This window comes from Rattus rattus, chromosome 8 (assembly GCF_011064425.1).
Source record: "Rattus rattus isolate New Zealand chromosome 8, Rrattus_CSIRO_v1, whole genome shotgun sequence".
Taxonomy (NCBI): domain Eukaryota; kingdom Metazoa; phylum Chordata; class Mammalia; order Rodentia; family Muridae; genus Rattus; species Rattus rattus.
This window is the reverse complement of record NC_046161.1, coordinates 18,035,331-18,062,553: the sequence shown is the minus strand read 5'-3', so window position 1 is coordinate 18,062,553 and position 27,223 is coordinate 18,035,331. Positions and strand designations below refer to the sequence as shown.

Sequence of the window (27,223 nt, the reverse complement as noted above, 5' to 3'; positions counted from 1 at the left end):
AGCCTCAGCTGTCCGCAGGCGTTGGGGAGACTCGGTTCCCTGAGTGACATCTGAGGAGCAACTGCAGAGAGAGGATGGCCCAGGTCCTGCATGTGCCCGCCCCATTCCCAGGTCAGGGGCAGCTGGGGGGGGGGTTTGAATGGGGAGGACGCTCTGACAATCTGGGTGTGGGGTTGGAGGGGCAGCCATAATATGAGGGCCTCAAGTGGGGCAACAGCTCAGACTGTGTGGCTTGACTGGGAAGGACAACTCTAACTGTGACAGTCTGAGGGAGGGGACAGCACTAATGTGAGGTCTGAGTGAGAGAAGGACACCTTTGTCCTTGGCATCGATGGTTGGTATGGCCAGACAAGCTTTCTTGATCTCCGATGGGCCGCCAACGCTGGCAAATGCCACTTGTGTCCCTGGGCTATCAGCTGGGCAGAAAAGGGAGCAGCAGTATTTAAAGGCCTCGGCTTTCCCCAACTCCAGGAACCCCTGGCCAAGCCTCCTCAGCGGCCTTCCCCAACAAGGAGCCAGACCCGCCATACTCGGTGGAGACGCCCTATGGCTACCGCCTGGACCTGGACTTTCTTAAGTACGTGGATGACATTGAGAAGGGCCACACACTGCGCAGGGTGGCGGTGCAGCGCCGGCCACGCCTGGGCTCCCTGCCACGTGGCCCGGGCTCCTGGTGGACGTCCACAGAGTCGCTGTGCTCTGATGCCAGTGGGGACAGCCGGCACTCGGCCTACTCCTACTGTGGCCGCGGCTTCTACCCACAGTACGGAGCCTTGGAGACCCGCAGCGGCACCAACCCACGCGTGGAACGCACGCTGCTGGATGCGCGGCGCCGACTGGAGGACCAGGCGGCTGCCCCATCATCGGGTGGCCTGGGCTCTCTGACGCCCAGCGCTGCGGGCTCCACCAGCTCCCTGGCAGGCGTGGGCCTGCTGCCTCCCACACCTCGCAGCTCTGGCTTGTCCACCCCAGTGGCACCCAGCGCTGGTCACCTGGCCCACGTGCGCGAACAGATGGCTGGAGCCCTGCGCAAGCTGCGCCAGCTGGAGGAGCAGGTCAAGCTGATCCCCGTGCTCCAGGTCAAGCTGTCGGTGCTCCAGGAGGAAAAGAGACAGCTCACCGTGCAGCTCAAGAGCCAGAAGTTTCTAGGCCACCCCTCAGGGACAAGGAGCCGGAGCGAGCTCTGCCTGGACCTTCCGGAGGCCCCCGACGACCCTGCTGTGCTAGAGACCCGCTCGGTGGGCACCTGGGTTCGAGAGAGGGATTTGGGCATTCCAGATGGTGAAGCTGCTCTGGTAGCTAAAGTGGCCGTGTTGGAGACCCAGCTCAAAAAAGCGCTGCAGGAGCTGCGGGCGGCTCAAACCCAGCAGGTCGACCTCCAGCCCCAAGCCTGGCCACCACCAGACACCCAGGTCCGCGTGGACACCGTGCGAGTTGTGGAGGGTCCCCGGGAAGTGGAGGTGGCAGCCAGCACGGCAGCCGGGGCTCCTGCACAGCGAGCTCAGAGTCTGGAACCCTATGGAGCAGGGCTGAAGGCCCTGGCCACATCTGGGGGGACGGAGAACACCCTCGTGTTCCGAAGTCATGAGGTGGTGGAGACCATGTGCCCCCTGCCCACAGCTTCCACCAGCAACGTGCACACAGCCAAGAAGATCAGTATTACAGAACGGAATTGCACTGGTGCGGCCAGGATGGCAGGTGAGTGACGAAGCAGGGGAGTCCGAAGAGGACCCCCTCCTCATCCTAACCTTCAGAGCCTCTCAGAGTGAGAGGGTTCCAGGATGGGTCTCGGAGCTGTAGGCATTGGGCAGAGAAAGTTGGTGTCTTGGGCCTGGGGAGGTGGCCCAGTTGGTAATGTGCTTGCTATGTAAGACCCTGAATTCTGATCTCAGGCCCCTGTGTAAAAATGCCAGGTGGGTTCATCCCTACTTGCAATCCCATCAGGGAGACGGAGGCAGGAAGATAATGGGGGCCAGATTGGGTTATTTGGTGAGTTCTAGCCTGTGGTAGACCTTGTCTGAGACAACGAGACAGCCCAGTGAGATGGCTCAGTGGGGACGCTGAGCCAGGTGACCTGCGTTGTTCTGTCCCTGGAGTCCACATGGCGGGAAAGCAAACCTCACTCCTGCAAGTTGTCCTTTGAGCTCCACAGGTGCGCTGTGCCACACGTGTGCCCCAGCCCCATAAAAAGATAGACATACCGGAGGAACACCACCATCTGTTTACCTCTGAACTAAACACGTATGCAGACACAGTGCACGCACACACATGCATACATTCACATTCACACTCATGCATGCACACGCATGCATGCATGTCTGCACAATCCACACCTACGCATGTACACTCACGCCTGCGTGCACAGAGAAACATCTAGCACACTGTCTTGTTGTGTTGGGGTGTAAAAAAAAAGAAAAAATCCAGTAAACATGAGCTGTTTGGAGGAGGTTCTCCAAGGCTGTTGGTTTCATAGAAAGTTCCCTCTTTTGAGTGAAGAGCTGGCAGGAATCAAGACACTAGAAAGAGGGTCTTGGGTTGGGGATTTAGCTCAGCGGTAGAGCGCTTGCCTAGCGAGCACAAGGCCCTGGGTTCGGTCCCCAGCTCCGAAAAAAAAGAAAAAAGAAAAAAAAAAAAAAAAAAGAAAGAGGGTCTTGTTTGGGTTTCTGAGGGACAGCCTCGGGCATATCCGGGTGCAGGTGCTCAGGGGGTTCTGTGGTACCTCTAACTCACTGTTCTCTGGGGCCTTCAGATGAATGAGTCTGGAAGGGAGGTGCTCCCTTCCCTCCACAGGTCACACAACACCAGATAAAAATCCCAGGGGTGGCCCTCGATGTCGGAACAACCATTGAGCCTTGAGGGTAAAAGGGACCCTACCTACCCAAGCCCAGTGGCCTTCGGAAGAGGAAGGGGGTGTACCCGGAGGAAGTGCTGAGTCCTCATGCCAGGAAGGGCATATACTGATCGTTAGCTGCCCAGAAGCTGCCAGAGTGATTCACAGGATTAGTGACAGCTGTTCTGTCTTGGCACAGGCCTGGGGTGCCAGCCGCTGTGTTAAGTGTCTCACCAAGGGAGGCTGAGGAAGATGGCCCACAGCCAGATACCCCGGTGCCATCACTGTGTGACCCTAGCTGAACAACACCGCCTCTCTGGGCCTCCATTTTCTTCCCTGTGGCTCGCTCTAATACAGATACACCCTTCCAGAACCCTTGGCAGTGAATGCATACAGTAAGCGCTCAAGCAGTGCCTCTTGCTGCTTCTGCTGACAGTTAGCAGGTTGACCTGATTTGTTTCCTTCAGGTTGCTTGGTTTTGAGTTTTCGTTCCCTTTGGGGGTATGCGACATTTGAGTGCTTGGTTTTGAGTTTTCTTACCCTCTGGGGCTATGTGGCATTTCAGACAGTCTTGCTGTGTTGCGAACTCCAGCCTTGAGCCCTTCCCTTCCCTTTTCTCTCCATCTAACCCCCATCCCTCTCCCAAATGCTGTGCCTCGGCTGGCTTACAGGGCATTTAATCCATGCCCAACTTCAGCTCTGCTTATAGTTGGGGAAACTGAGGCTTAGGGCCAGGAATCACCTAAGGCCCATGGAACCCTGCATCTCCCCCCAGATCCCGGTCATGTTGGCCGCAGCCCTGCTGACTCTAACGGGCACTGGCTGCAGGGCGAGGGCCCAGCTGTGCTTCCCTGTTGTTCCGGCCAGCTACGGAAACCACCACTCTGTTCTGTGTCCATCCAAACACCCAGCCCTGAGGTTCTGGCCCCTGGCCAGAGGCCCGCCCAGCACAGCCTTGGAATCTTTGAGAGGCACCCTCCATTCCAGACATGCCTCCCAGGGCAGTCATGGGGCCTTCTGCTCACAGGACATAGAGACAAAGCCATGTTCACTGCCTGTGGAAAGCTGCCACCCCGGAAGTCCTCCCTCGTGTCTCACTGCACTCCCTGTTGCTGCATCTTGGCCTCGATTAGATAGAGCGGGAGTATGTTCATTTATTTCATCTTGTTCTGAGGATACTTAGTGCTTATTGTCACAGGTACTAAGAACACAGCAAGAGATCATTCCTACCAATGTCCCTGCTCAGGGCCTACAAGATGGCTCAGCAGGTAAAGGTGCTTGCTGCCAAGGCTGATCTTGGACCCACATTTTGTTTGTTTGTTTATTTTTGAGGACAGGGTCTCACTGTATGTCTCACTGGTTGGCCTAGAGCTTGCCACAGAGACCACGCTGGCCTCTAGTTCACAGATACCTACCTGCCTCTGTCTCCCGAATTCTGGGAGTGAAGGCCCACAGCACCGTGCCTGACCCAGAGACTTACATATTGGAAAGAACCAACAACCAACACAAGCTGTCCTCTGATCTTCACACAGACACCAAACCGTGCCTCACACCCTCTCTCCCCCCACTAAGTAAATAAATACATAAATAATACTTTATTTTTAGAGACAGGGGCCTCGTTATGTAGACAAGGCTACTCTCAAATTCACAGAAATCCACTTAGCTCTGACTCCAGAGTATTGGAATTAAAGATGTGTACACCGGCATGCACAGAAATAAGTGTAATTAAAAGGAAGGAAAAAAATCTTCAGAAAATATACAAGAGACAAAGTATCCACATGAGAAATAATGTACTCAGATCAAACCCGAGGGAAACGGGCAGGGCTGGTGACAGCCCTATGGGGACATGGCCGCCCCGTGCCCTCCTCTGTAATTCTGAGCATGCCTTTTAAGCTCTGCGTGGTCTATGCGGTAGCATCCAAACCTCTTCAAACTGCAACACTGTCTGTAAATCAGGTGTCCTGACAGATCACTGTGCGGGGCTGTGGCCCCGTTGGTAGAGCCCCTGCCTAGAATCCCCCAGTGAGGGGGTGAGCGTGGCCCAGTGGTAGACAGTCGGCTCCCGGCTCTCTAGTGTCCTTTGAATATATTCAGGTGTGGTAACACAAGTCCTGCACTCAGGAAGCTGAAATGGGAATCACCTCAGCTTCAAGGCCAGCCTGGGCTACAGAGTGAGTCTCAAAACAGCAAATGCTAAAATAGGAGGTGATGGAGAAGATCAGGCCTTGTGGGCAAAGAGGCGATGAGAGGCTCCAGGCCAGCACACAGGCTCTGGGATCAAGACGAGTTTGGGCTGATGAATGATCTAGAAGGGGGAAGACAAAGAGTTGAGGTGCTGGGGGAATCTAAGCCTCCAAGGGTGAGTGCCACAGACTCCTGAGCTGGGACAGCACTGTCAGAAATGAAATATGGTGTTCAGATGACATCACCACATCATGTCCGCCGAGGTTGGTAGGCCTGGTGATAAATCATGGAGCACTCCTTGGAGGAATAGGCAGGTGTGTGTGTGTGTGTGTGTGTGTGTGTGTGTGTGTGTGTGTGTGTGTCCGTCCTCTTTAGCATCCAGTGAGAGTTGTGTTTCTCAGCAGAGCTGGAATTTACTTTCTCCAGCTAAAGATTTGGGGAAGTCCCCACCTCCACAAACACAGACACATCCCCAGGTTTGAGAGAGGTAGGACTGAAAGACTTGGAGTCAGTCGCACGCACGCACGCACGCACGCACGCACGCACGCACGCACGCACGCACGCACGCACGCACGCACTAAAACAAATCTTACAGCCAAGTGTGGTGGCAACACTCCTCTAATCCCAGCATTCTGAAGGCAGAGACAAGTAGGTCTTTGAGTTTGAGGCTAGCCTGGTCTATGTAGTGAGCGCCAGGACAGCCACAAGGCCCTGACTCGAGCAACGAAAATGTGATTTCTTTGTAGGATTGGAAAGTACAGAAAAATCTGGAATATCAGAAACCTAGGCATAGCTGCTTTCTAGATTTTTGTTTGTTCTGTTTTTCTGAGATAGGGTCCCACTCTAGTTGGGCTAGCCTGGAACTCATGGTCACACTGCGGCCTCAGCTTCTGTGAGTGTTGGGATTATAGGCGTGAGTGACCAGTACAGCTCCTGCCCTTGGCTGCCACATCAGCATTCCACCTTGGGCCATGCTCCAACCCCGCTTCTGAATTTTTATTTTTATTTTTATTAATTTAGAGGCAGTGTCTCAGGTAGCCCAGGATAACCTTGAACTCCTGATCCCCAGTCCTCTTCCCCTTGAGTGTTATGCCGCCATGCCTGGTTCATAGGGTGCTGGGGATGGTACCCAGGGCTTAGAGCAGGCTCACACATGCTCTCCCGCCCCAGCCTCAGTCCTGTGTTTATTTTGTAGGAGTGTGTGTTTGAGACAGTTGGGTTTCGTAGCCCAGGCTGCCCTTGTTGCCTGCCTCCATCTGGCTTGCCAAAGCTGGGACCTAGGGCATAGCCAGTCTGAATCTTTCAAATGCATAAAAGAAAAACATGTTTTTAATATCTGGCACCACAGAGCTGGTGGAAATTATTGTTTTGATTGATTTTGTTTATTTTTTCAGCTGCCGTGGGACCCAGGGCCTGGTGCATCCTGGGAAGCATCTGCTCTTGGGCCAGGCCCTGACCCTGCACTTATTACGTTTTTCCTTGATTTTCCCTGGCCACATGAAAAGGCACTGAGCACAGTAGCACGTGAGCCTGCCAAGCGCATTCCTGCACTTAGGAGACTGAGGCAGGAGGATTGTTGTGAGTTCTAGGTAGTTCTAGGGTGACATAGCAAGATGCCACCTTGATAAAGAGAGAAGGGAAAGGAAAAGAAAGAAAATTGAGAGTAAACACAGTCTTGGGCCATCTTGGCTAGAGTGTGCTTGTCGAGTTGGAGGCAGAAGGATCAATGGTTAAAGGGTGCGAAAAATAAGAAAGAAAGCTTTGTAGTGGGGGCACACGCCTTCAACCCCAGCACTCAGGACGCAGAGGCAGGCAGATAGCTGAGTTTGGGCCAGCCTGGTCTACAGAGTGAGTTCCAGGATAGCCTGGGCTACACAGAAAAACCCTGTCATGCAGAAAACACAGAAAGATAAAGAAGGGGAGTTGTTCTTTTCACTTTTCCTGTGTGCACTGTGTTTTAAGAGAGAATTAAAGGGCAGCTTGGGGTACGTAAGACCCTGCCTCAGAAATACAAATAAAGAAAGACCCAGGCTGGAGAGGTGTCTGCAGTTAGGAGGCTGCTCTCACAGAGGAACTGTTGCTTCTCGGCACCCACATCAGGAGGCTCACAAATACCTGTGACTCCCAATCCCTTGGAGCCTCCCCAGGCACGCTCTTGATTAAAAATAAATCTTAGAAAACACAGATAGAGCTGTCTAACGGCACGGTTTGTGTAGTCCTACTGGGTCCAGCTCACCCACTTTTGAATTTCAGCCTTCATCCCAATCATTATGTATGGTGTTTATTCTTCTTCTGTTTTGTCTTTTAGTTTTCTGAAACAGGGACTTCCCCATGTTCTGAAAGCCACCCCCAGCCTCCAACTCCCGGTCTTCCTTCATCTGCCTCCCGGGCACTGGGGTCACAGATGTCCCTGCCATGCTTGGTCAACATGTTTTACCCCCTTTTGAATTACTTACAAACGTATTTATTTGTTCCGGGCGTGTGCGCGGGAGTGTGTGGATGTCCGAGCACAGCTTTGGGGAGACATGTGTCTCCTACAGTGTGGGTCCCAGCATCAAACTCAAGCCGGCCACTTAGCAGCAAGCTCCCTTCTTCACTGACCCATCTCACCCGCCCCGTCTTCTGCTTTTTGAAGATGATGTTCCTCTGTGCTTTCCTGGCTAGCTACCAAGCAATCCTCCTGCCTCACCCTCTCCATTCCCTGGGCCCTCAGGCATGCGCCACCACCCTGGGACTTCCCTACCCCTTTTAATTGCTTTGCTGCACCCCACCTTCAGCAGCCAGTTTAGATATTCCCTGTCCTTGAGAAACATGCCCTATGCCTGCCGATTTCCTTAAATGGTCTTGTGTTTCAGAAAAACAAGATTCTCTCTCTCTGTTTCTTGTTTTTTTCCACTTAAATTTTTTTTCCCCTCCAGTTCTGGGACAGGGCTGTGGACATCTTGCTAGCCAGGCGAGAGCCACACTGCCGAGTGCCCGCTCCCGTTTCCAATTTCATTATTTAATTACAGTCTATTACCTTTGCGGGGAGGGGGCGGGGTATGTGTGTGGCGGTTAGAGGGCATTTTGGGGGGATCCGTTCTCTTCCACATTGTGGGCCCTGAGGATCAAACTCAGGTCCTCAGGCTTGACAGCAAGCTCCCTTACCGGCTGAGCCACCTCACCAGCCCTGCGTCTAACTCCCCACAGGTCTGGGGATCCGAATTCAGGCTGTGGCTAACCTGCTGAGTCATCACACGAGCCCCTCTGTTTGCTTTGAGATAAAGTCTTACAGTTATGCAGGCTAGCCTCAAACTCACCTGAGCTGGGGCAGGCCTTTGACCCGTGTTCTCCCGGACAACTCCCAGGCGGCAGGGAGACAGGCCTGGAGAAAGGGGGCGGGGGACGCTGAGCATTGCGTGTGGCAGTCAGTGCACAGCTTTGAGGTGGAATGTTTTTTTTTTTTTTTTTTTTTTTTTTCGGAGCTGGGGACCGAACCCAGGGCCTTGCGCTTGCTAGGCAAGCGCTCTACCACTGAGCTAAATCCCCAACCCCGAGGTGGAATGTTTTATCTGCTCCGTTTGCTCCCCCGCTGGCCGAGTTCGGGTTCTGAGGGGTCCATAGCTGCCCTGGGATCATGGACACAAGGCTGTGCCAAGGTTTGGGGATTTGAACTCTGATCCTAAGGCTTGCACTGCAGGTGCTGTGCCATCTCCCCAGCCCTGGGGATTTTAAAAAACTGTTACATTTTTATTTATTGGGGGAAGGGGCATGTCAGAGGCTAACGTTCAGGGGTCAGGTTTGACAGCAAATACCTTTACCCTATGAGCTCTCTTGCTGGCCCTAGAAAAGATTTTTTCCTACTGATATTTTTTGACCTGAAGCTGTTTGAGTGCACGGGTGCAGAGCATGGAGACACTTAGGTCTGCTGTTGCTGCTGCTGTTTTTGTTTTGCTTTGCTTTGATTTCTCCAGAACAGGGTTTCTCTGCGTAGTCCTGGTTGTCCTGGAACTCGCTATGTAGACCAGGCTAGCCTTGAACTCAGAGATCTGCCTGCCTCTGCCTCTCAAGTGCTATAACTAAAGTCGTCCATCACCATGTCCAGCCATTAACTGACGCATTTCAACATGTGAACACCCTGCTGGGGTTGGAAGGAAGCTTTGAAGCCTGGTTGGTTTGTTTGTCGTCTTCCTCTTCTTCACACAGGCCGTTGCACATAAATAGCGCATATACATATGGGCCACACTCGTCCATGTGCCTTCTGCCTCACAATCCTAGCCTTAGAGCCTGGCGTTACAGGAATGAGCCAGCACACAGATGGCGTCTGAGGGTTGTCGCTGTCCCTGTTTTTATCCTTAAGGTGCATGGTGTGTGTGGAGGAGGCAAGTTTGTCTACCAAAGGCATGCTACTGTCAGATGCCGGTCCCCTCACCGTCTTCTCTTGTTTGTTGCTGGTTCCCCAAGCTAGCCCAAGGGCTTCCAGGGGTTCTCCATCTCCATCTTGCCATAGGAACCCTGGAATTGCAGGCTTCCACCACTGTGTCCAGCTTATGCATGGTGAACTCCTGTCATCAGACAAGTTCCCTTACCCCATGAGCTGTCCTGCCAGCCCCCAGCCCCCAGCATTTAAAATCTGGAGCTCTAAGCCAGGCACATTGGGGCCTCCCTGCCATCCCAGCACCCCAGACTGAGGCAGGAGGCTCTTCAGCACAAGGCCAGCCTGGGCTATAGAGAAAGACCCACAAAACCACAACAGCCAAGTGCCTGAGGATGTAACTCGGTTGATAGAATGCAGACTCAGAATCCTGGGCGTGATGGGTTCTATCCCAGATCTTGGGAAGTAGAGGCAGTGAGTTCAAGGCCAGTCTGGGCCACATGAAACTCTTGTTTCAAAAAAGACAATGAGCAAGCTAGGGCCACAGCTCAGTTAAGAATATAGTAATCCTTGGGGTTGGGGATTTAGCTCAGTGGTAGAGCACTTGCCTAGCAAGCGCAAGGCCCTGGGTTCGGTCCTCAGCTCCGAAAAAAAAAGAAAAAGAAAAAGAAAAAAAAAAAGAATATAGTAATCGTGTACACAACTCAGACTCCGTCCCCAGGACCGCAAAACAATAATAATAAGTGAATAACTGAGAAGTTAGACGCGCCCAGCACTGGCTCCTGGCTCCAAAAGTCAATTCAGTTCTCTGTCGGCTGGGGTCGCCACACCCTGGACTAGACACATTTGTAGCCAAGTGTCCCACCCCACCCTGTCCTGTCCACACTCAGCCTGTGAGGAGAAAGCACTTTAAGTTCTTTGCAGAACTTGAGTAGCGCCCAGGAACTTCAGGAAGCAATGACTTGCTTCTGATTTTAAAAAACAAAAAGGTTAGTGGCGGTGCCGTGGCTCCTACCTTTAATCCTAGTACTTGGAAACTAGGGCGACCCTGAGTTTCAGGCCAGCCAGGGTTACACAGTGAGACCCTCTCTCCAAAACATTGAAGTTTTTTTAAAAAATGTAACCATCAAAGAGACCTTCAACTCTTGGCCCCTCCGCAGAGCTGCACCCATAGCTGGAAGTGGGTGCCGTAAGGAAGGAGGGACTAAGAGCTGCAGCAGGATGAGGAGGGCCACAGGCAGCAAGATGAAGTGGAACCTCACTGAGTCCACACTCGAGGCCTGGGTACTGCGCGTCCTTGGAGACTGGGCCCAAGAAGTCACTTGTGTCAGCGCAGTGGCCATCTCAATACTCGTGAGGCAGAGGCCATACACTCCTTGATTTTGGTGCCAGCCTGGTCACATAGTGAGTTCTAGGCCGCCAAGGCTGAGAGATGGCTCAGTGGTTAGTAGCACTGGCTGCTCTTGCAAAGGTCCAGGTTCAATTCCCAGCACCCACATGGTGGCTCACACCATCCGACTCCACAGAACTAATGGTTGTCCTTTCTCTTTTGTGCAGCCGCCAGGATGCACACGGTGCACAGACACATACATGCACAGGCATACATTCTGGCAAAACACTAGAAAAATCTTTTTTTTTTTCTTTTTTCTTTTTTTCGGGGTTGGGGACCGAACCCAGGACCTTGCGCTTCCTAGGCAAGCACTCTACCACTGAGCTAAATCCCCAACCCCTAGAAAAACCTTTAATACTTAGAATAAATGGTGTGTGGAGTAAATGTGCCCCCGTAGTGTGTGTCACATGTGTGTGGGAACCTGCGTGGAGAGCGCAGTGCTTCTTCACGTAAGTCAACTGGCCAGCCATGTCCGGCGGCAAATGCCTTTATCCTCTTGCTGGTAAAGCTCTCTAATGGCCACTCCGGCAGCAGGAAGGGCATTTACATGATCTGCAGTTGATCTGTTTCAGAGCTTTCTTTTTAATTGAGACAGTCTTGTTACATAGCCTTAACTGCCCTGGAGCTTGCTGTGTAGACCAAGCTGACGTCCGTCTCCCAGAGAGCCTCTGCCTCTGCCTCTCTGGTGCCGGGTTAGAGGCCTGCGCCACCGCACCCAACCTACTCTGCTTTTATGTTTTCCAAGTAAAATTTCAGCAGCGTGGGGTATTGATTTGATCGGTCGATTGATGGGGCTGTGGAGATTGGAATCCAAGGTCTCACATGCTAGACAAGTGATCTACCACCAAGCCACACCCAGCCCCTCACTGGGGATTCTAGGCAAGCACTCACTACCAAACTATGTCCTGAGTCCCCATTTTTAAATTAGTTTATAAATGCAAACTTTTCAAAGGTGTGGTGGGACATGCCCCTAACCCTAGCACTGAGGAGGCAGAGGCAGGGGGATCAAATCCAAGGAGCTACGGAATGAGATGTGGGCCAGTGTAAGCTCGACAGGGAGCTGGTCTTGGAGATATGAACTTAAGTTGTAGTTTTTAAATGTTCTAATGGCTCCTGTCCCCTTTTCCTGGTAACTAGAGTGACACCTGCTTGGTATCAAGCAGGTCAAGATAGTCTCCCTCAGATGGCTTAGGCAAGCAAGACACTGTGTGTGTGTGTGTGTGTGTGTGTGTGTGTGTGTGTGTGTGTGTGTGTGTGTGTGTTTTCTTTAAAGAACCTACTAAAGTCAAAAGCTATGCATACATGTATGTGCACACATTTTCACACACTCACAGAGTCTTACATACATGCGCATGTGTGCACACATACACAGATCCAATCATATACCCACAACCACACATACTCACATTCATTCACACAGTCACTCACATACAATCACACACACACACACACACACACACACACACACACACACACACACACACACACACAGATAAACACCAGGAAGGAATGGGGTTGCACACCTCGGAGCCCTGCACTTGGGCAATGGAGACAGAAGAATTCCTACAAGTTCTAGCCAGCCCAGGCTACATAGTAACGCCATGAGTTAAAAGATGCTTTTTAGGGGGTGGGGATGATCCCGGGCACAGAGATGTTTAAGCCTATTGCCTAGGGCACACATCTCTTACATATGAAGTTTGCATCTCTCCTGACCACCACACTCTTGCTGCAATTGCATTTTTTTCTCTAGAAAACACTCAGGGTGACACAGAGTGTGAGAATTGAGTCTGAAGGCAGGACTGTGCGGCCCCCGAGAGCTCTGTCACCCGCAGGATGCCACTGGACAATTCTGTATTGTGTTGCCTAGGATTTCAGTTCCCTGGGCCTTGGTTTCCTCCCTCTATGGCTGTGGGAGTCAGAGGATGCCTCTGGTAGTTCTCACATGCATCTAACTTGGATTTTTTAATATTTATTTATTTATTATGTATACAGTGTTCTCTCTGCATGTATTCCTACACACCAGAAAAGGGGACCAGATCCCATTACAGATGGTTGTAAGCTACCATGTGGGTGATTGGATTTGAACTCAGGACCTCTAGAACTCACTTAGTACAACAAGCTGTCCTGGAACTGCTCAGTAGACCAGGCTGAGCCATCTCTCCACACCAGCCAACTCTTGTTTCTTTACTGTTTGTTTGTTTTTGAAAGATGTATTTACTTATATGTCTATGGAAAATGAGTGCTTTATCTGCATGTACGCCTGCATGCCAGAAGAGGATATCTCATTACAGATGGCTGTGAAATACCATGTAGTTGCTGGGAATTGAACTCAGGACCTCTGGAAGAGCAGCCGTGCTCTTTATCTTTATCTTTTTTTTTTCGGAACTGGGGACCGAACCCAGGGCCTTGCGTTTGCTAGGCAAGCGCTCTACCACTGAGCTAAAGCCCCAACCCCGCAGCCGTGCTCTTAACTGCTGCTGTCTCTCCAGCCACCCCCCCGTTTGTTTGTTTTTTGAGACTGGATCTACTCTCTAACCCAGACTATCCTCCCATTTGTAGTAATCCTCCTGCCTCCATACCTGAGTGCTGGAATTACATGTATACACCACCAGCCCACCCAGTTTGCATGGTGCTGGGGATAGACCCAGAAATTCAAGAGTGCTAGGCAAGCCCATCAAGCCCAGCATTGTGCTTTTTAGAGATAACAGCTTACTCTGTAGCTCAGGCTAGCCCTCCTGCCTCTACCCAATGACAATAGGCCTGGACCAGCACATTAGGCCTTTTTCATTTTTCTGATCTTCTGAGATGCCACCTCTTGTCATCCCAGACCCTCCACCGTCTCCTGCAGAGCCTTCTCCCTCTAGTCCACGCCCTGCTGCAGAGCCTGAGAACCCTGCCCCAGCTGCCGAGGACACCACGGATAGGGAGCTCACCAGGCCTGCAGCATCGCAGGACTCACAAGCGGCCGAGGGAGCAGGTAAGCAGACATCTGTGAGGGACACAGGACCCCAGTCATCCTCAGTGGACTCGGGATCACAGGCCACTTACGCCACATGGCCTCTCTTAGGTGGAGCCTCCGTGGGAGTCCAGTCAACCTTGAAGAGGAAAGAGGTCCCTGCAGACCCTGACGTCCACCAGAGGAACCTCCAGTTTGTGGGTGTCAATGGCGGGTGAGTGGATCTCCAGTGCCCGCTGACTCCAAGTCGTTCATACTGTAGCACGGATGGGTAGGAACCGGGCCCTGAGCTTGCTGCTGTGAGAGCCACGCTCAGCCTGGTCCTCACTGTTGATGCCTTCATAAAAGCATAAGGTGAGGAAACTGAGGTAAAGGAATATATGCACCTTGCTGGGACCTGATCTGTGGCTCTGGAGCCTATGTAGGTCTAGTGGGGGCTGTGACGGGTGCCGCGTGCCACGGTTAGAAATGGAGACCATGGGCTCTGGAATCCCCCAGTGAGGGGCTGGAGTGTGGATTTCAGACAAGTACTTACCTAACAAGTGACTTGCTTTACCCCCAATATAAAATGTGGAGAAACCGAGGACCAGAGAGGTCACACCAATCCCTCCTACACCATCCCCATCGGTGTCCTTCCTGTCCACCCTTAGGTATGAGTCCTCCTCGGAAGACTCCAGCACAGCAGAGAACTCCGAACACGAGAGCACAGAGAACGAGGCCCCAGAGCCTCCGGCGAGGGTTCTGAGCACAGCTGAAGGCCCTCAGCTCAGGCCTCCGGGGCCTGCAGTGGGCAAGACCAGTCGGGAGGAGCGTCAGCTCTCTCAGGAATCCCAGCGTGTGCCTGAAGCCAAGGTGGCCCCAGGACCTGACCCCGAGGAGGAGATTCGGTCAGTTCTCTGGGTCGGATGGCATCAGACAGGGTGATGGGTAGCTGGTCTGCTGCCTGGGACCCAGCTCTGCAGGCCTCCTCCTCTCAGGGATTCCTGTCAGTCACTCACTATGAGCATCTCACCTGACCTTCTGAACGTTTTTCTTGTCCTTTTGAGACTGTCTCACTTTGTAGCCCTGGCTGGCCTGGAACTCACTAAGCAGACTATGTGAGCCTCAAACTCAGAGCTCTGCCTGCCTCTGCCTCATGGGTACACATGGGTGCCTCATATGTGTGCACATGTGTTTGGGGATGTATGTGGGTATGTATGCGTGGGAAGACTCCTGGTCAGTGTTGCTTCTTTATCTTTCATTTTATGTGTGTATGTGAGATGTGCATATGAGTACCGTGTGTGCATGTGTGTGCATGTGTGTGCACATGGGACCATGCCTTTGTGTCTGTGTGTGATGTGGGTGCACGTGTTTGTGTAGGTATATGTGCACATGTGTGTGCATGGGAATGCCCCCAAGACTGGCATTCGGTGTCTTTGGCCATCACTCTGCACTGTATCGATTCAGTCGGTATCTCTCCCTGACCCCGGCTTACTGTGCAACGCAGTTAGCTTGCTGGCTTGTTCTGCAGATCGCCTGTGGAAGACATAGGCGTGCTGGGCTTGCAGCTCCTTGCCACATACCCACCCAGAATTTCTGTGGGTTCTAGGAATGTGGATTCCTGCAAGGCCTTGTCTACTGAGCCATCTTCCCAACCCCTCCCTTTTAATTTTGAGATATAAGGTATTATTAAGTTGCCCAGGCTAACCTTGAACTCACTCTGTAGCACAGGATACCTTGAATTTGTAGTCCTACTACCTCCAGTTCCTGTGTGTTAGGATTACAGACAGGTGTAACCAGCCTAGTTTATGGGGTGCTGGGGCTGGAACCCAGGGCCTCAGGCCTATTAGGCAGTCTAACAACTGAACTTCATCTCATGCCCATTTCCAACCCTCAAGTCCACCAGCCATGGCATTGAACATGCTCTCAGGAGCTATCCTGAGACACATGAGACCATGTCTCAAAAACAGGGAGAGGGCTCAGAGGGTGGTTCACCAGTTAAAAGCATGAACTGCTCTTCCAGAGGACCTGGGTTCAATTCTCCGCATCCATATGTGTTGTGAGACAAAACTTTCTCTGGGAAGACACATTAAACGGCAGCAAGGGAGCCCATGACAGATATACCACCAAAGTCCAATTTGGTCAACCAGTGAGTTTTATTGGGGTTACTTACAGGAATATGGGGAGGTTACTTAAAGGGTCAGAAATGACTCAGAGACAGCTGCATCAGCAAGGTGCACCCCAGCATGAACGACAGCTCACAAAGCTGGGAAACTGGAACACACTTCATAGCTTGCAGGCAGCTCAACAGTTTGGAGAGTGTCTGTTCTGAGTTACTCTGGTCTAAACCTCCTCTAGGCAGCTTGGCTGGTCTGAGAGTCTTCTCCACAGCTCGGCTTCCCTTCCTCTGTTGGGACTCTCAGCTTTCATTGTTTACTGTGGAAGGAAGAGGCCTAGTGAAGTTGGTCGGTTTCAGGGACTTCCTGAAGCTACTCTGAGTTGTTTATTTCCTGCTTAAGGAGCATCCTTCAGAATGGTATGCTTTAGTCTTGGAGGAAACTGTTAACCCACAATGTGATAGCTCACAATCATGTGTAACTCCAGTTCCAGGAGATCCAAACCCTCTTCTGGCCTCTTCCAATAGGGCACACATGGTGCACGGACAGACATGCAGACAAAATACTCATACACATAAAATAACAATGAATAAATCTTTTTTTAGTTTATAATCTGATAACATTTCTCCCTTTCTCCTCCCATGTATGCTATTCTGTTCTCTTTCAAATTCTTGGCCTCTATTTTCTTTTTACTAATTGTTACTGCGTGCATCTAGGCATATACCTATATATTCCTAAAGTTCAGTCTGTGTGATGCTACCTGTATGTGTATTTTCAGGATCGACCAAAACTAAATCTTTTAAAAGATAATGATGATGACACCTTTAATCCCAGAGCTTGGGAGGCAGAGGCGAACAGATCTCTGAGTTCCAGGGCAGCCAGGGCTACATAGAAAAACACTGTTTAAAAGAAAAAATCCAGGGGTTGGGGATTTAGCTCAGTGGTAGACCGCTTGCCTAACAAGCGCAAGGCCATGGGTTCGGTCCCCAGCGCCCAAAAAAAAAAAAAAGAAAGAAAGAAAAAAGAAAAAAAAATCCAAAACAGTGATGACTATGGTGGTAGTGGTGAGGAGGAGGAAGAAGATGATAAAATGAGGGCCCCCCCTGTCGGGTAGCTCCTTACTGCCTATAACTGCAGCTCCAGGGACTGCTACCCTATCACCTCCACAGGAGCCTGCAGTAAGGTACACAGACACACAGATAGCAACATACAGTTTTTAGATTTTTGCTTTAGTTAGGGTTTTACTACTGTGAACAGACACCGTGACCAAGGCAACTCTTTTAAGGACAACATTTCATTGGGGCTGGCTTATAGGTTCAGAGGTTCAGTCCATTGTCATCAATGGCGGGAGCATGGCAATGTCCAGGCAGGAATGGTGTAGGAGGAGCTGAGAGTTCTACATCTTCAAACTGAAGGCCACTAGGAGAAGACCCAACTCCCAGGCAGCTAGGACGAGGGTCTTAAAGCCCACACCCACAGTGACACACCTACTCCAACAAGCCCACACCTCCCAATAGTGCCACTCCCTGGGCTAAGCATATTCAATCCATGACAGATATGTTTATTTTACTTATGCATAAGAGTGTTTTGCCTGCGTATAAGTATGTGGACCACATGCATGCTTGGTGCCCACAGACGTCAAAAAGGGATTCCTGGGACTGGAGTTACAAACAGTTCTGAGCCTCCCTGTGAGTGCTAGGAACCAAACCCAGGCCTTTTAAAAAGTGCTTTTAATTACTGAGCCATCTCTCCACCCCCTTAAACATAAAAGTAAATAAAGGAGCTGGAGAGATGGCTCAGCAGCTGTGAGCACTGCCTGCTCTTCCAGAGGACCCAGGTTCAATTCCCATCACCCACATGGTAGTTCACAGCTGTTTGTAACATTAGTCCAGGGGATCTGACATCCTCACACAGACCTATGTACAGGCAAAACACCGATGCACGTTAAAATAAATTTTAAAAAATTATTTAAAAAAATTCCAGGCAGTGATGATGCATACCTTTAATCTCAGGAGGCAGAGGCAGGCAGATCTCTGAGTTCGAGGCCAGCCTGGTCTACAGAGCAAGTTCTAAAACAGCCAGAGCTACACAGAGAAACCCTGTCTCAAAAAACAAAAACAAAAACATAAAATAAATAAAGAGCTCTAAAAGATTAACAAATGAGTAAACTTTCAGAAAGTAAAGCAACGTAAGTTCACTCCTGTCTGTTTCTGGCAGGATGGATCTGAGCCCTGACCTCATATCAGCATGCTTGGCCCTGGAGAAATACTTGGAGAACCCCAATGCCCTCACGGAGCGAGAACTGGTACGAAGGACCCTGGGCACACTCTCATACCACACCGCAATGCAGGATGTCTCTGCACCTACTTAGAGGCGATCCAGACACAAGGGTGTAGCTTGGTGGTGGGTGGGGCTTCAGTGGGTGGGGCTGAGTCCCAAGATTGTGGTGGGGTCCACTGCTACCCGGAGACACCTGGCTTCATGTTCTTGTTTTTGGGATGTTCAGGAGATACTTTCGTTTTAGGAGCTGTGTTAGAGTCTGTGGGGGCAAGCAAACATTTTAGGGGCTGTCTCTAATTAACTTAGAATGTAGGCAAGCATACACTACATTCCAGAGTCCTACCCTCTAGCACGTCACTGTCACTGTGGCTGAGTCAAGGACAACATTGTTTTGTTTGTTTGTTTTCATTTTGCTCATTTTGAGGCATCATTTAGCCCAGGCTGGCCTTGAACTACTTGTGGCTGAGGATGACCCTGAACTCCTGATCCTGCCTCCGACTCCCAAGTGCTAGGATTATACGTCCACGCCACCTCACTGAATTTGTTTGTTTTCTGAGACAGGGTTTTCTCACTAGGGTAGCTGGATGTCTGTGTATGCCTGGCCTGAAACTCCTGTGTAAGTCAGGCTGGCCTTGAACTCACAGAGATCCTCCTGCCTCTTCTTCACGTGTTTGTGTTCAGACAAGTTCTCAGTGTGTAGCCCCGATTTGACTTGAACTCTGGATTTTCTTTCCTTGGACTCCTGAGTGCTGGGATTAGATAGGCGCTACCTTGGCCAGTCACAGGAGCTGCTGGATGGGGACTCCCTCTTCTGTTCTTGTATCTTTGTGTAGAAGGGGCTGGGGATCCCAATCCTCACTCCGTCCTCCTGCCATCTCTATGCAGAAAGTGGCCTATACCACGGTGCTTCAGGAGTGGCTGCGCCTGGCCTGCCGCAGTGATGCACACCCTGAGCTTGTACGGCGACATCTGGTCACCTTCAGGGCCATGTCTGCCCGGCTGCTGGACTATGTGGTCAACATCGCTGACAGCAATGGTAACACTGCCCTGCACTACTCCGTGTCACATGCCAACTTCCCTGTGGTTCGGCAGTTGCTGGACAGCGGTAAGCCTCCAGGGAGGACCAGCCTGATGGTCTGATGGGGGAGGCATAGGTTCCCAAGCTCATGAGAGAGTGGTTGCCTTCCTGTTCTAAAAGTCCCTGCTCCCTTCACAGTCTGATGGAGGGTTGGCGGTCAGGGATTGCAGTGTCCCAGTCTGATGGGGAGGCACCATGTTTTCCATGTCTGAGGGAGCTTCCACTCACTTGATGTAATAGAAGCAATGCACCTTCTAAGTTGGATGGGGCAGAGTGTCCCCTTCATTGACTGATGAAGGAGGCTTTGCCCTGATGAAGATACTCTGTCTCCTAGAGGATTGTAGCCAGTCGGGTGGAACTCAGTCTTCTTAGCAGTACAATGAATTCCCACTAGACACTACGAACGGTACCTGTGTAATGGATACTTTCACTGTTATGGATACTCTGTTTCCAAAGCCCTTGTGTGAGGGAAGGCCTAGGCCTCTGGGCTGGGGATTAGGCAGTAGACATAGTATTCAGTCAGACAAGAAGAAACCTGTCTTCCCTGGTCTGATGGAGTAGACAGAAGCTCCCAGTCTGAGGGAGACAGAGCCTGCTTAGAGAGCGCCAGGATACAAAGACTGGTTATAAAAAGAAAGAAAAGAAAAATCTGGCAGCTGAGGAGATGGGCAGTAGAGAAAGTGCTTTTCCTGTCAGCATGGCCATGGTTCCGTCCCCAGTGCCCAAGAAAAGAAAACAAAAAGCAAATCTAGGCACGCGGTGGAGTCAGGTGCCTATAACATGACCCTTGGAAGGGAGGAGGTGGAGACCAGAGAGTCGCTGGAGTTTGCTAGCTGCCAGCAACAATTCAGTGACAGATCTCCTGTCAAGAATAAGGTGGAGAGCAGTGAAGGAAGGTGCCTGTCACCCTGTCACTGACCTCTGACCTACACACGCGCACACACACACACACACACACACACACACACACACAGAGGCAGCTAGATGGCTGAGTGGGTGATAACACTCCTGACAACCTGAGTTCGATCCCTGGTCCCACACAGTGGCTGGAGAGAGACAGCTGTTGCAAGCTGTCCCCTGATTTCCACAAGATGTCAGGGCAGGTACTCCCGCCCCAACTAACTAAATAGAGGTAAGAGGTAGATTAGACAGCTGCAGAGATGGTTCAATGGTTAGAAGTGGGTACTGCTCTTCCAGTGTAGCTCCCAGCACCTACAACTGTCTATAATCTACCTACGACACCCTCTTAGGGACTCCAGGGACGCTCGGACTCTGGTGCACATATATGTGCATATACACAGACACACAAGTTGAAACATAGTAAATCTCTTTTTAAAATAATATATATATTTTTTTTTAAGAGAGACCAGACAAACAAAACGAAACATAAACGGAGGTACCTGGCTCCCAGAGACACTGTGGTTTCCACAGCGCATGAACAGTCCACAGAGACCTACTCAGCTATGCCTAGACAGAGGGAGGGGCACAATCCCCAATGCTCGCCCTGGCGGGCGAACCTTTAGTCTGATGGCAGAGGCTCATGCCCACCCCACCCCTCCCCTCCCCACACAGGCGTGTGTCAGGTGGACAAGCTGAACCGTGCTGGCTACAGCCCGATAATGCTCACTGCTTTGGCCACCCTGAAGACCCAGGATGACATTGACACCATCCTTCAACTCTTCCGCCTTGGGAATGTCAACGCCAAAGCCAGCCAGGTATGAGCCTGCAGTGGGCCTTTATTTACCTAATTCATTTACTGGGAATGGGCGAAGGCCTGGGGACTCTTTTTGAGACTCGCAGGTGGGCCCCAGGTCATCAGACTTGATGGCAAGTGCCTTTATCCACAGAGCCACCTCACCTGCTCCCTAACCTCCTTTATTGACTCCAGGCTGAGGGCCAAGCCTGGTCTATTATTAGGTATTGAGACTCAAAGCAGCAGGATTATTTCTTCAAGACTGGAGGCAAGGAGTTGATGTCTGAACCTGATTGATTCAGCCTTAGAGCAAGCTCCAAATAACTGGCATATGGTGTGTGTGTGTGTGTGTGTGTGTGTGTGTGTGTGTGTGTGTGTGTGTGTGCATGTGTGTGTGTGTGTTTGGTCCAGAGGACCAGCATTTTAAGACATGTTTCTCACTAAATCTAGGGCTCACACAGACTGGCTATCTAAGATCCCCCTGCCTCTGTCTCCCTGGTACTGGGATCACAGGCTACATCCCTGTGCATGGGCTTTCTCTGGATGGAACTTGGGTCTATTACCTACTTGCTACAAGATCTCTTCACCTCTCTTTTTGAAACAGTGTCTGTTACAGAGTACCCCAGGGTGGCCTCGAACTCACAGAAATCCGCCTGCCTCTGACTCCTTAGTGCTGGGATTAAAGGCATGAGCCATGTGCCTGGCCCCTATTTACCTCTATTTATTTATTTATTTATTTGGTTGCTTGCTTTGGTTTTTTGAAACAATGTTTCTCTGTGTAGCCCTGTCTGGTTTGGAACTCACTCTGTAGTCCAAACTGACCTTAAATTCTAAAGAGATCCCCCTGCCTCTGCCTTCTGAGTGCAGGGACTATAGGCACAAGTCACCACGTTCTGCTAAACCTTATTATTTATTATTGTTGGAAGACTAGTGATTGAGCCCCACACATGTGAGGTAAATGCCACGCTATCTACAGGGCCCACCTCCCTATTCTTCCTCTGTTGTTTTTTTTAAGATTTATTTATTATTTATTTTTTGTTTGTTTTGTTTATGTAGCCCTAGCTGCTATGTAGACCAGGCTAGCCTACAATTCAGAGATCCCCCTGCCTCTGCCTCAAGTGCTGGCATTAAAGATGGCGCACACGCTGTCTGTGTTTTGCCTGCTTGTATGTGCCCCTAAGAGGGCATCGGATCCCCTGGGACTAGAGCAGCAGGTGATTGAGAACCACAGTGTGGGTGCAGGGGACCAAACCTCTGCCAGAGCAATGGGCGCTCTGAGCCCCTGAGCCACCTCTCCGGCCCACAGCTCTCTTCTTACGTGTAATTTGAGGAAAGATTCCACTGAGTTACCCAGGCTGGCCTGAACTGTGCCAACAGACCCTGAGCATGAGGCCCTGTGGTACCAGACCCCCACCCCTTCACGTCCCTTCCCCTCTTCCCTTCACCGTCTCTGTCTACAGAGGTGACACGTGCCTGTAATCTCAGCACGTGACAGAGGCAGTAACACAGGGGTCAGTGTCATCTTCAGCCACATCAGGTTCTGGGCCAGCCTGGCCTATGTGAAACCCGATATTAAATAATATTAATAATAATATTGATGATGAAGAAGGCCCTGCACTCACTAGTACACTCTCTATCCCAGGACCCTGCTTGCTCTGGACTTACTGGGCACGCCTTATTATTTATTTTTTTTTTGGTTTTTTTTTTTTTTTTTCGAGCTGGGGACCGAACCCAGGGGCTTCCTAGGCAAACGCTCTACCACTGAGCTAAATCCCCAACCCCTGGGCACGTCTTATAAATGGAGTTACAGTCCCCTAAATGTGAATCAAAGCGTTAAACCTCTGAACTGTCAGCAGACTAAGACAAAAGTGTCACGGGTTCCAGTCCATTCTGGGGGCTCTGCAGTGAGGCTCTGTGACACCAAAATAGACACACACACACACACACACTGTCTGTGATTTCTTTTTTTTTTTTTTTTTTTTTTTTTGCGTCTTTAAATTTTTTTGTTGGTTCCATCAATATTCTGAATAACGTTTCTTGTCATGGCTGAGTAGTATCCTGATGTATGACTTGACGAGGTTTGCTTTGTCTCTTCATCCTGTGGTGATCACCAGTTTGTTTGTTTTTTTTTTTCTTTTTTTCGGAGCTGGGAACCGAACCCAGGGCTTTGCGCTTGTTAGGCAAGTGCTCTACCGCTGAGCTAAATCCCCAACCCCGATCACCAATTTTTTAACCACTTGGGTGTAACTACTATGTAGAAATATCTCTGCTGGATATGTTTTTTTTTTGTTTACTTTTTTATTCACCTTTGACAAGTTTTTACATAATTGTCCACCTATGAGTTGGGAGCTCGTGGTAGGTGACTAGAACCAGGCTAGCCCTTCTGAAGAAGACCAGTCTATACTGAGACCTGACGGAAGAGAAGGAGCCAGGAGAAGGTGGGCCCAGTCTGTGCACCCAGTCAATGTCAGAGGGGAGCCGCGGGACATCCGGGAACATCAAGAGCAGAGGTATGATGCCACCGGGCCTCTGTACTACAGCCCTATTCTGTTGTCTCAGGCAGGACAGACGGCCCTGATGCTGGCGGTCAGCCACGGGCGGGTGGATGTGGTGAAAGCGCTGTTGGCCTGTGAGGTGGATGTTAACATGCAGGATGAGGACGGCTCCACGGCCCTGATGTGTGCGTGTGAGCACGGACACAAGGAGATCACCGGGCTCCTGCTGGCTGTGCCTAGCTGTGACATCTCACTGACCGACCGCGTGAGTCCCCACCCGGTGCTCCCTGGTGCTCCCTGGGAGGGTGGCTGCTCCTCGGTGCCCCCGGTGCTCCCCAGGAGGGTGGCTGCTCCCTGGTGCTCCCTGGTCCCCGGTGCTCCCCAGGAGGGTGGCTGCTCCCTGGTGCTCCCCGGTGCTCCCCGGGAGGGTGGCTGCTCCCCGGTGCTCCCTGGTGCTCCCTGGTGCTCCCCGGGAGGGTGGCTGCTCCCGGGCCTTCTTTAGAGCTGTATGTGTTTTACAGGACGGAAGCACAGCGCTGATGGTAGCCCTCGATGCTGGGCAGAGCGAGATCGCATCTATGCTGTACTCACGCATGAACATCAAGTGCTCCGTGAGTCCTCTTCCCGGCACAAGAGGGTGGGATTCCAAGAAGCTTTGGGGTCAGATGAGCTAGGCAGGTTCCACCCCAGCCAGTGCTAAAGAGTTAAGTTTGAGGCCAGCCTGGGCAGCTAGGTAAGACTTAATCTCAAAATGAAGAAAGAGGAGGGCTGGAGCTCAGTGTAGAGCCCTTACCCAGAATCCCCCAGTGAGGGGCTGTGGTATAACTTAGAACCCTCCGCATTAGCATTCGATTGCCTCAAACAGTATTTTGGGTTTTGTTTGCTTTTCAAGGTAAGTATACGTGAGTGTATTACGATCCTCCTCCAGCTGGGTTGTGAGTTTGGGCAAGCCTGGACTACATTGTCAGATCCTATCATATATGTGGAGGGGAAGTGGGCCACTGCCTCAGTAAACCAAGTGGCTGGGATCCCGTGACAGACTTTCTCAAACCCCTCCAATCTCCAGAGCCTCCACTCTTGCCCTTCCACAGCTTGGATTGCCTTTCTCCGAAGGGCGCCCTGCTTGACCTGGTGCAGGGGTCAGGGAAGAATTCTCCCTCTCTTGTCCCCGGGCTCCACTTTGATTCCTTCCCATGCAAGGACAGGGTGACAGCCTGTCGCTGTATCTGCTGTGTTGGAAGGCAGGGGCTGCCCTCTTTCCCTTAGCATCCGCAGCAGATCGCCTCAGAGGGATTTGAAAGTATGCCAAGCAAGAATTCTGCCTCTCCTCACTTACAGTTCGCTCCCATGTCAGACTACGAGAGTCCGGCTTCGTCTTCAGCTGAAGAGTGAATACAGGGAACCAGTGAGTCCCCAGGACCCACCAGCCACAAGCCATGGCAAACCGTCCGTCCTCAATCCCTGTCCCTTTCTGCCTTGGCATTCCTCAGCCCCGTTCTCCACAGCAAACCCCCTGCACTTCCCTAAGGGAGCTCTGACATCTACCATACTCCAGCCTTTCCCAGCACCGTGGGTTCAAAGCCAGAAAGCCAAGCTACGTTCTCCTCCCAGTTGGCGCCAGTGGGCGACGCCCGGGTGTGGGTTTCTTATGAAGAACAGAGAGAACAATCAGCCGGCAATTATGGGAGGAGTGGGGGCAAGAGGGGAAAATACTGTATTCTGGAGTCATTGTTAGGGGATGGGAGGGGCCAGAATTCAGTTGCTAAATTTGAATGTCACTGGAATGTTACAGTGTCCTTTGTCTCTACACTACAGCAGGTCCCCACAAAGCCCGCTCAACACCCTTTGTCACCTCTTTTCATTGTCTAGTGTACAATAGGGTTTGTCCACTGCCCTCCACCTCTAGACGGTTTCTTTAGGGCCAGGGGTGTCTCTCAAAATAAGACTCTGTCATCACTTAGCCATCTGCCTCCCGCCAGAAAGCAGTGTTTTCCTTTCGCTGTCACACACACACACACACACACACACACACGCATGCACACACGGGGCTTGTCACCCTGCAGCTGATGTTCTTGCTGTGACTTGGAAATGACTACTTACAAGGAGAGGTTATGCAGACCTCCCTATTCCCCACAGGGAGGGCTTGGGACAGGAGAATGCTCCTAGAAAACCTTTCAAACCTACATACAGACACAAAAAGAAAAAAATTTCGGAGCGGCTCCCAGCATCCCAGGCAGAGCCTCCCTCCTCAGAGCGTAAACAGAGGATGTGATACTGACCAAGAACAGGCTCTCGCTCGGAAGCCCATGTGTTCCTGATTAAGAGCTGGCTGGCCTCAGAGCACTCCCAGAACTAAGCTTAAAGTGCCAGGCTTTGCCGAAATCCAAAGGGACAAATGAGTAGTTTTATGTTTGTGTGTTTGTTTTTAATGCCCTAGAGCTCCTGCTGGTGACAGGGTACAGACAGGCTGCACTTTTCTCTTACTGGGTTTCCTTTCTGTCCCCAGAATCTCAGCGTGGTTCATAGGGCGGTTGGATCTTGTTGTTTTTCCCTGTTTCTTTTCTCTTCCGTAAAGAAAGAAAAAGGAAATGACTTCTCGATGTGCCTTGTGATGGGGAGGACATGTCCTCTCAAGTCTCCCTGTGTTATCCAGGTCACAGCTGGACCCACTGGGCCTTGGAGCCAAACCTCAGGAGGGCAGAGTTGAGGCTCATGAACTAAAGGAAAGTGTTCGTTTCTCCTCTAGACAAGTAGGTCTCTTGGTTTGATGGAGTCTTACTCCGCTTGACTTTTGTAGAAGGGGTTTGACTAAGGCATAGAGGCTTGGTTGGCATGAGAAAATAAGATGGATGGGTGGATGGATGGACGGATGGGTGGATGGATGGATGGATGGACGGGTGGGTGGACAGACGGATGGATGGGTGGGTGGACAGATGGACGGATGGGTGAGAGTGGATGAACGGAAGGATGGATGGATGGGTGGGTGGACAGATGGATGGACGGACAGACGGATGGGTGGGTGGACAGACAGATGGATGAACAGACGGATGGATGGATGGATGGATGGATGGATGGATGGATGGATGGATGAGTGGGTGGATGAATGGATGAGTGGCTGGATACATGACTAGAAAGATGGCAACTTAATGGATGGGTAGATGAGTCTGTGGACAGATGAATGAGGGGTGGTTGAATGAATAAATGAGCAATGGATGAGAGACTAGGCAGGGCTGGTGGACGGATGTCATGATGGAGTCTTTGCACGTGTATAAAACAGAAAACCAAACTGTAGGACAGCTGCTGGTGTCTCCGGACGCTCACAGCCTAGGGTACATTTATAAGGCTGTGCTCTGAGCTGAGCCCCGAGTTCCAGCCTTGTAGCCAGCAAGGGAGTTTATTTAAGGTTCTGGAAGCATCAGCTATGACCCCAAAGCACACGCTCCTCAGAAAAGCCCCTGTCTGTTTCTGCCACTGCTGCTTTCTGTGTCTCTGTGTGGGGGCCACCAGGGCCAAACACCGGTCTCTCCTCTCCTTTCCTGTATACTCAAGTTGTATTTCTACTCCGTGACCACGGTACGTCCATGAAGACAGTGTTACACGTAAATGAAGTATTCTTTTCTTGTAATCATGTTTTAGAAAGTAAAGGGACTTAATAAAGCTGCAAACAAGCGTTGCGTGTCTATTTTTCCCCCTGTTTTTAGGCTAGCCTTGAACTTCTCATCCTTCTGCCCTCTCTTCCCTTCTCATATACTTGATGTTGGCAGTATAAACCGATGTGCTGTGCTTGCTAGGCTAACTGAACCACAGCCCCACCCTCTGCATTGTGTTGTCTCTTCCCATACTTTGTGTGTTGTGGCTCTGGGAATT

The 27,223-nt window shown here is 51.1% G+C and overlaps 1 protein-coding gene across 1 annotated transcript; it reads left to right on the top strand.

Annotated features, from left to right (window-relative positions):
- On the top strand, positions 1 to 25,555 carry Kank2 (KN motif and ankyrin repeat domains 2). Its single transcript, XM_032910584.1, has 11 exons — positions 1 to 111; positions 472 to 1,698; positions 13,607 to 13,749; positions 13,849 to 13,928; positions 14,365 to 14,601; positions 18,028 to 18,115; positions 18,976 to 19,195; positions 20,741 to 20,883; positions 23,421 to 23,621; positions 23,878 to 23,967; positions 24,695 to 25,555. The coding sequence occupies exons 1-11, from the start codon at positions 75 to 77 to the stop codon at positions 24,746 to 24,748; spliced, it is 2,520 nt and encodes an 839-aa protein (XP_032766475.1). The 5' UTR covers positions 1 to 74; the 3' UTR covers positions 24,749 to 25,555.
- The last annotated feature ends 1,668 nt before the right edge of the window (positions 25,556 to 27,223 follow it).

What these genes read in the sequence shown, in the direction of transcription:
- Kank2 (XM_032910584.1), top strand. Translation starts at nt 75, where the DNA reads ATGGCCCAGGTCCTGCATGTGCCCGCCCCATTCCCAG. An exon ending in TGTGCCCGCCCCATTCCCAG is followed by an intron (nt 112 to 471) that starts GTCAGGGGCAGC and finishes CCCCAACTCCAG; the next exon opens with GAACCCCTGGCCAAGCCTCC. An exon ending in ACATCTCACTGACCGACCGC is followed by an intron (nt 23,622 to 23,877) that starts GTGAGTCCCCAC and finishes TGTGTTTTACAG; the next exon opens with GACGGAAGCACAGCGCTGAT.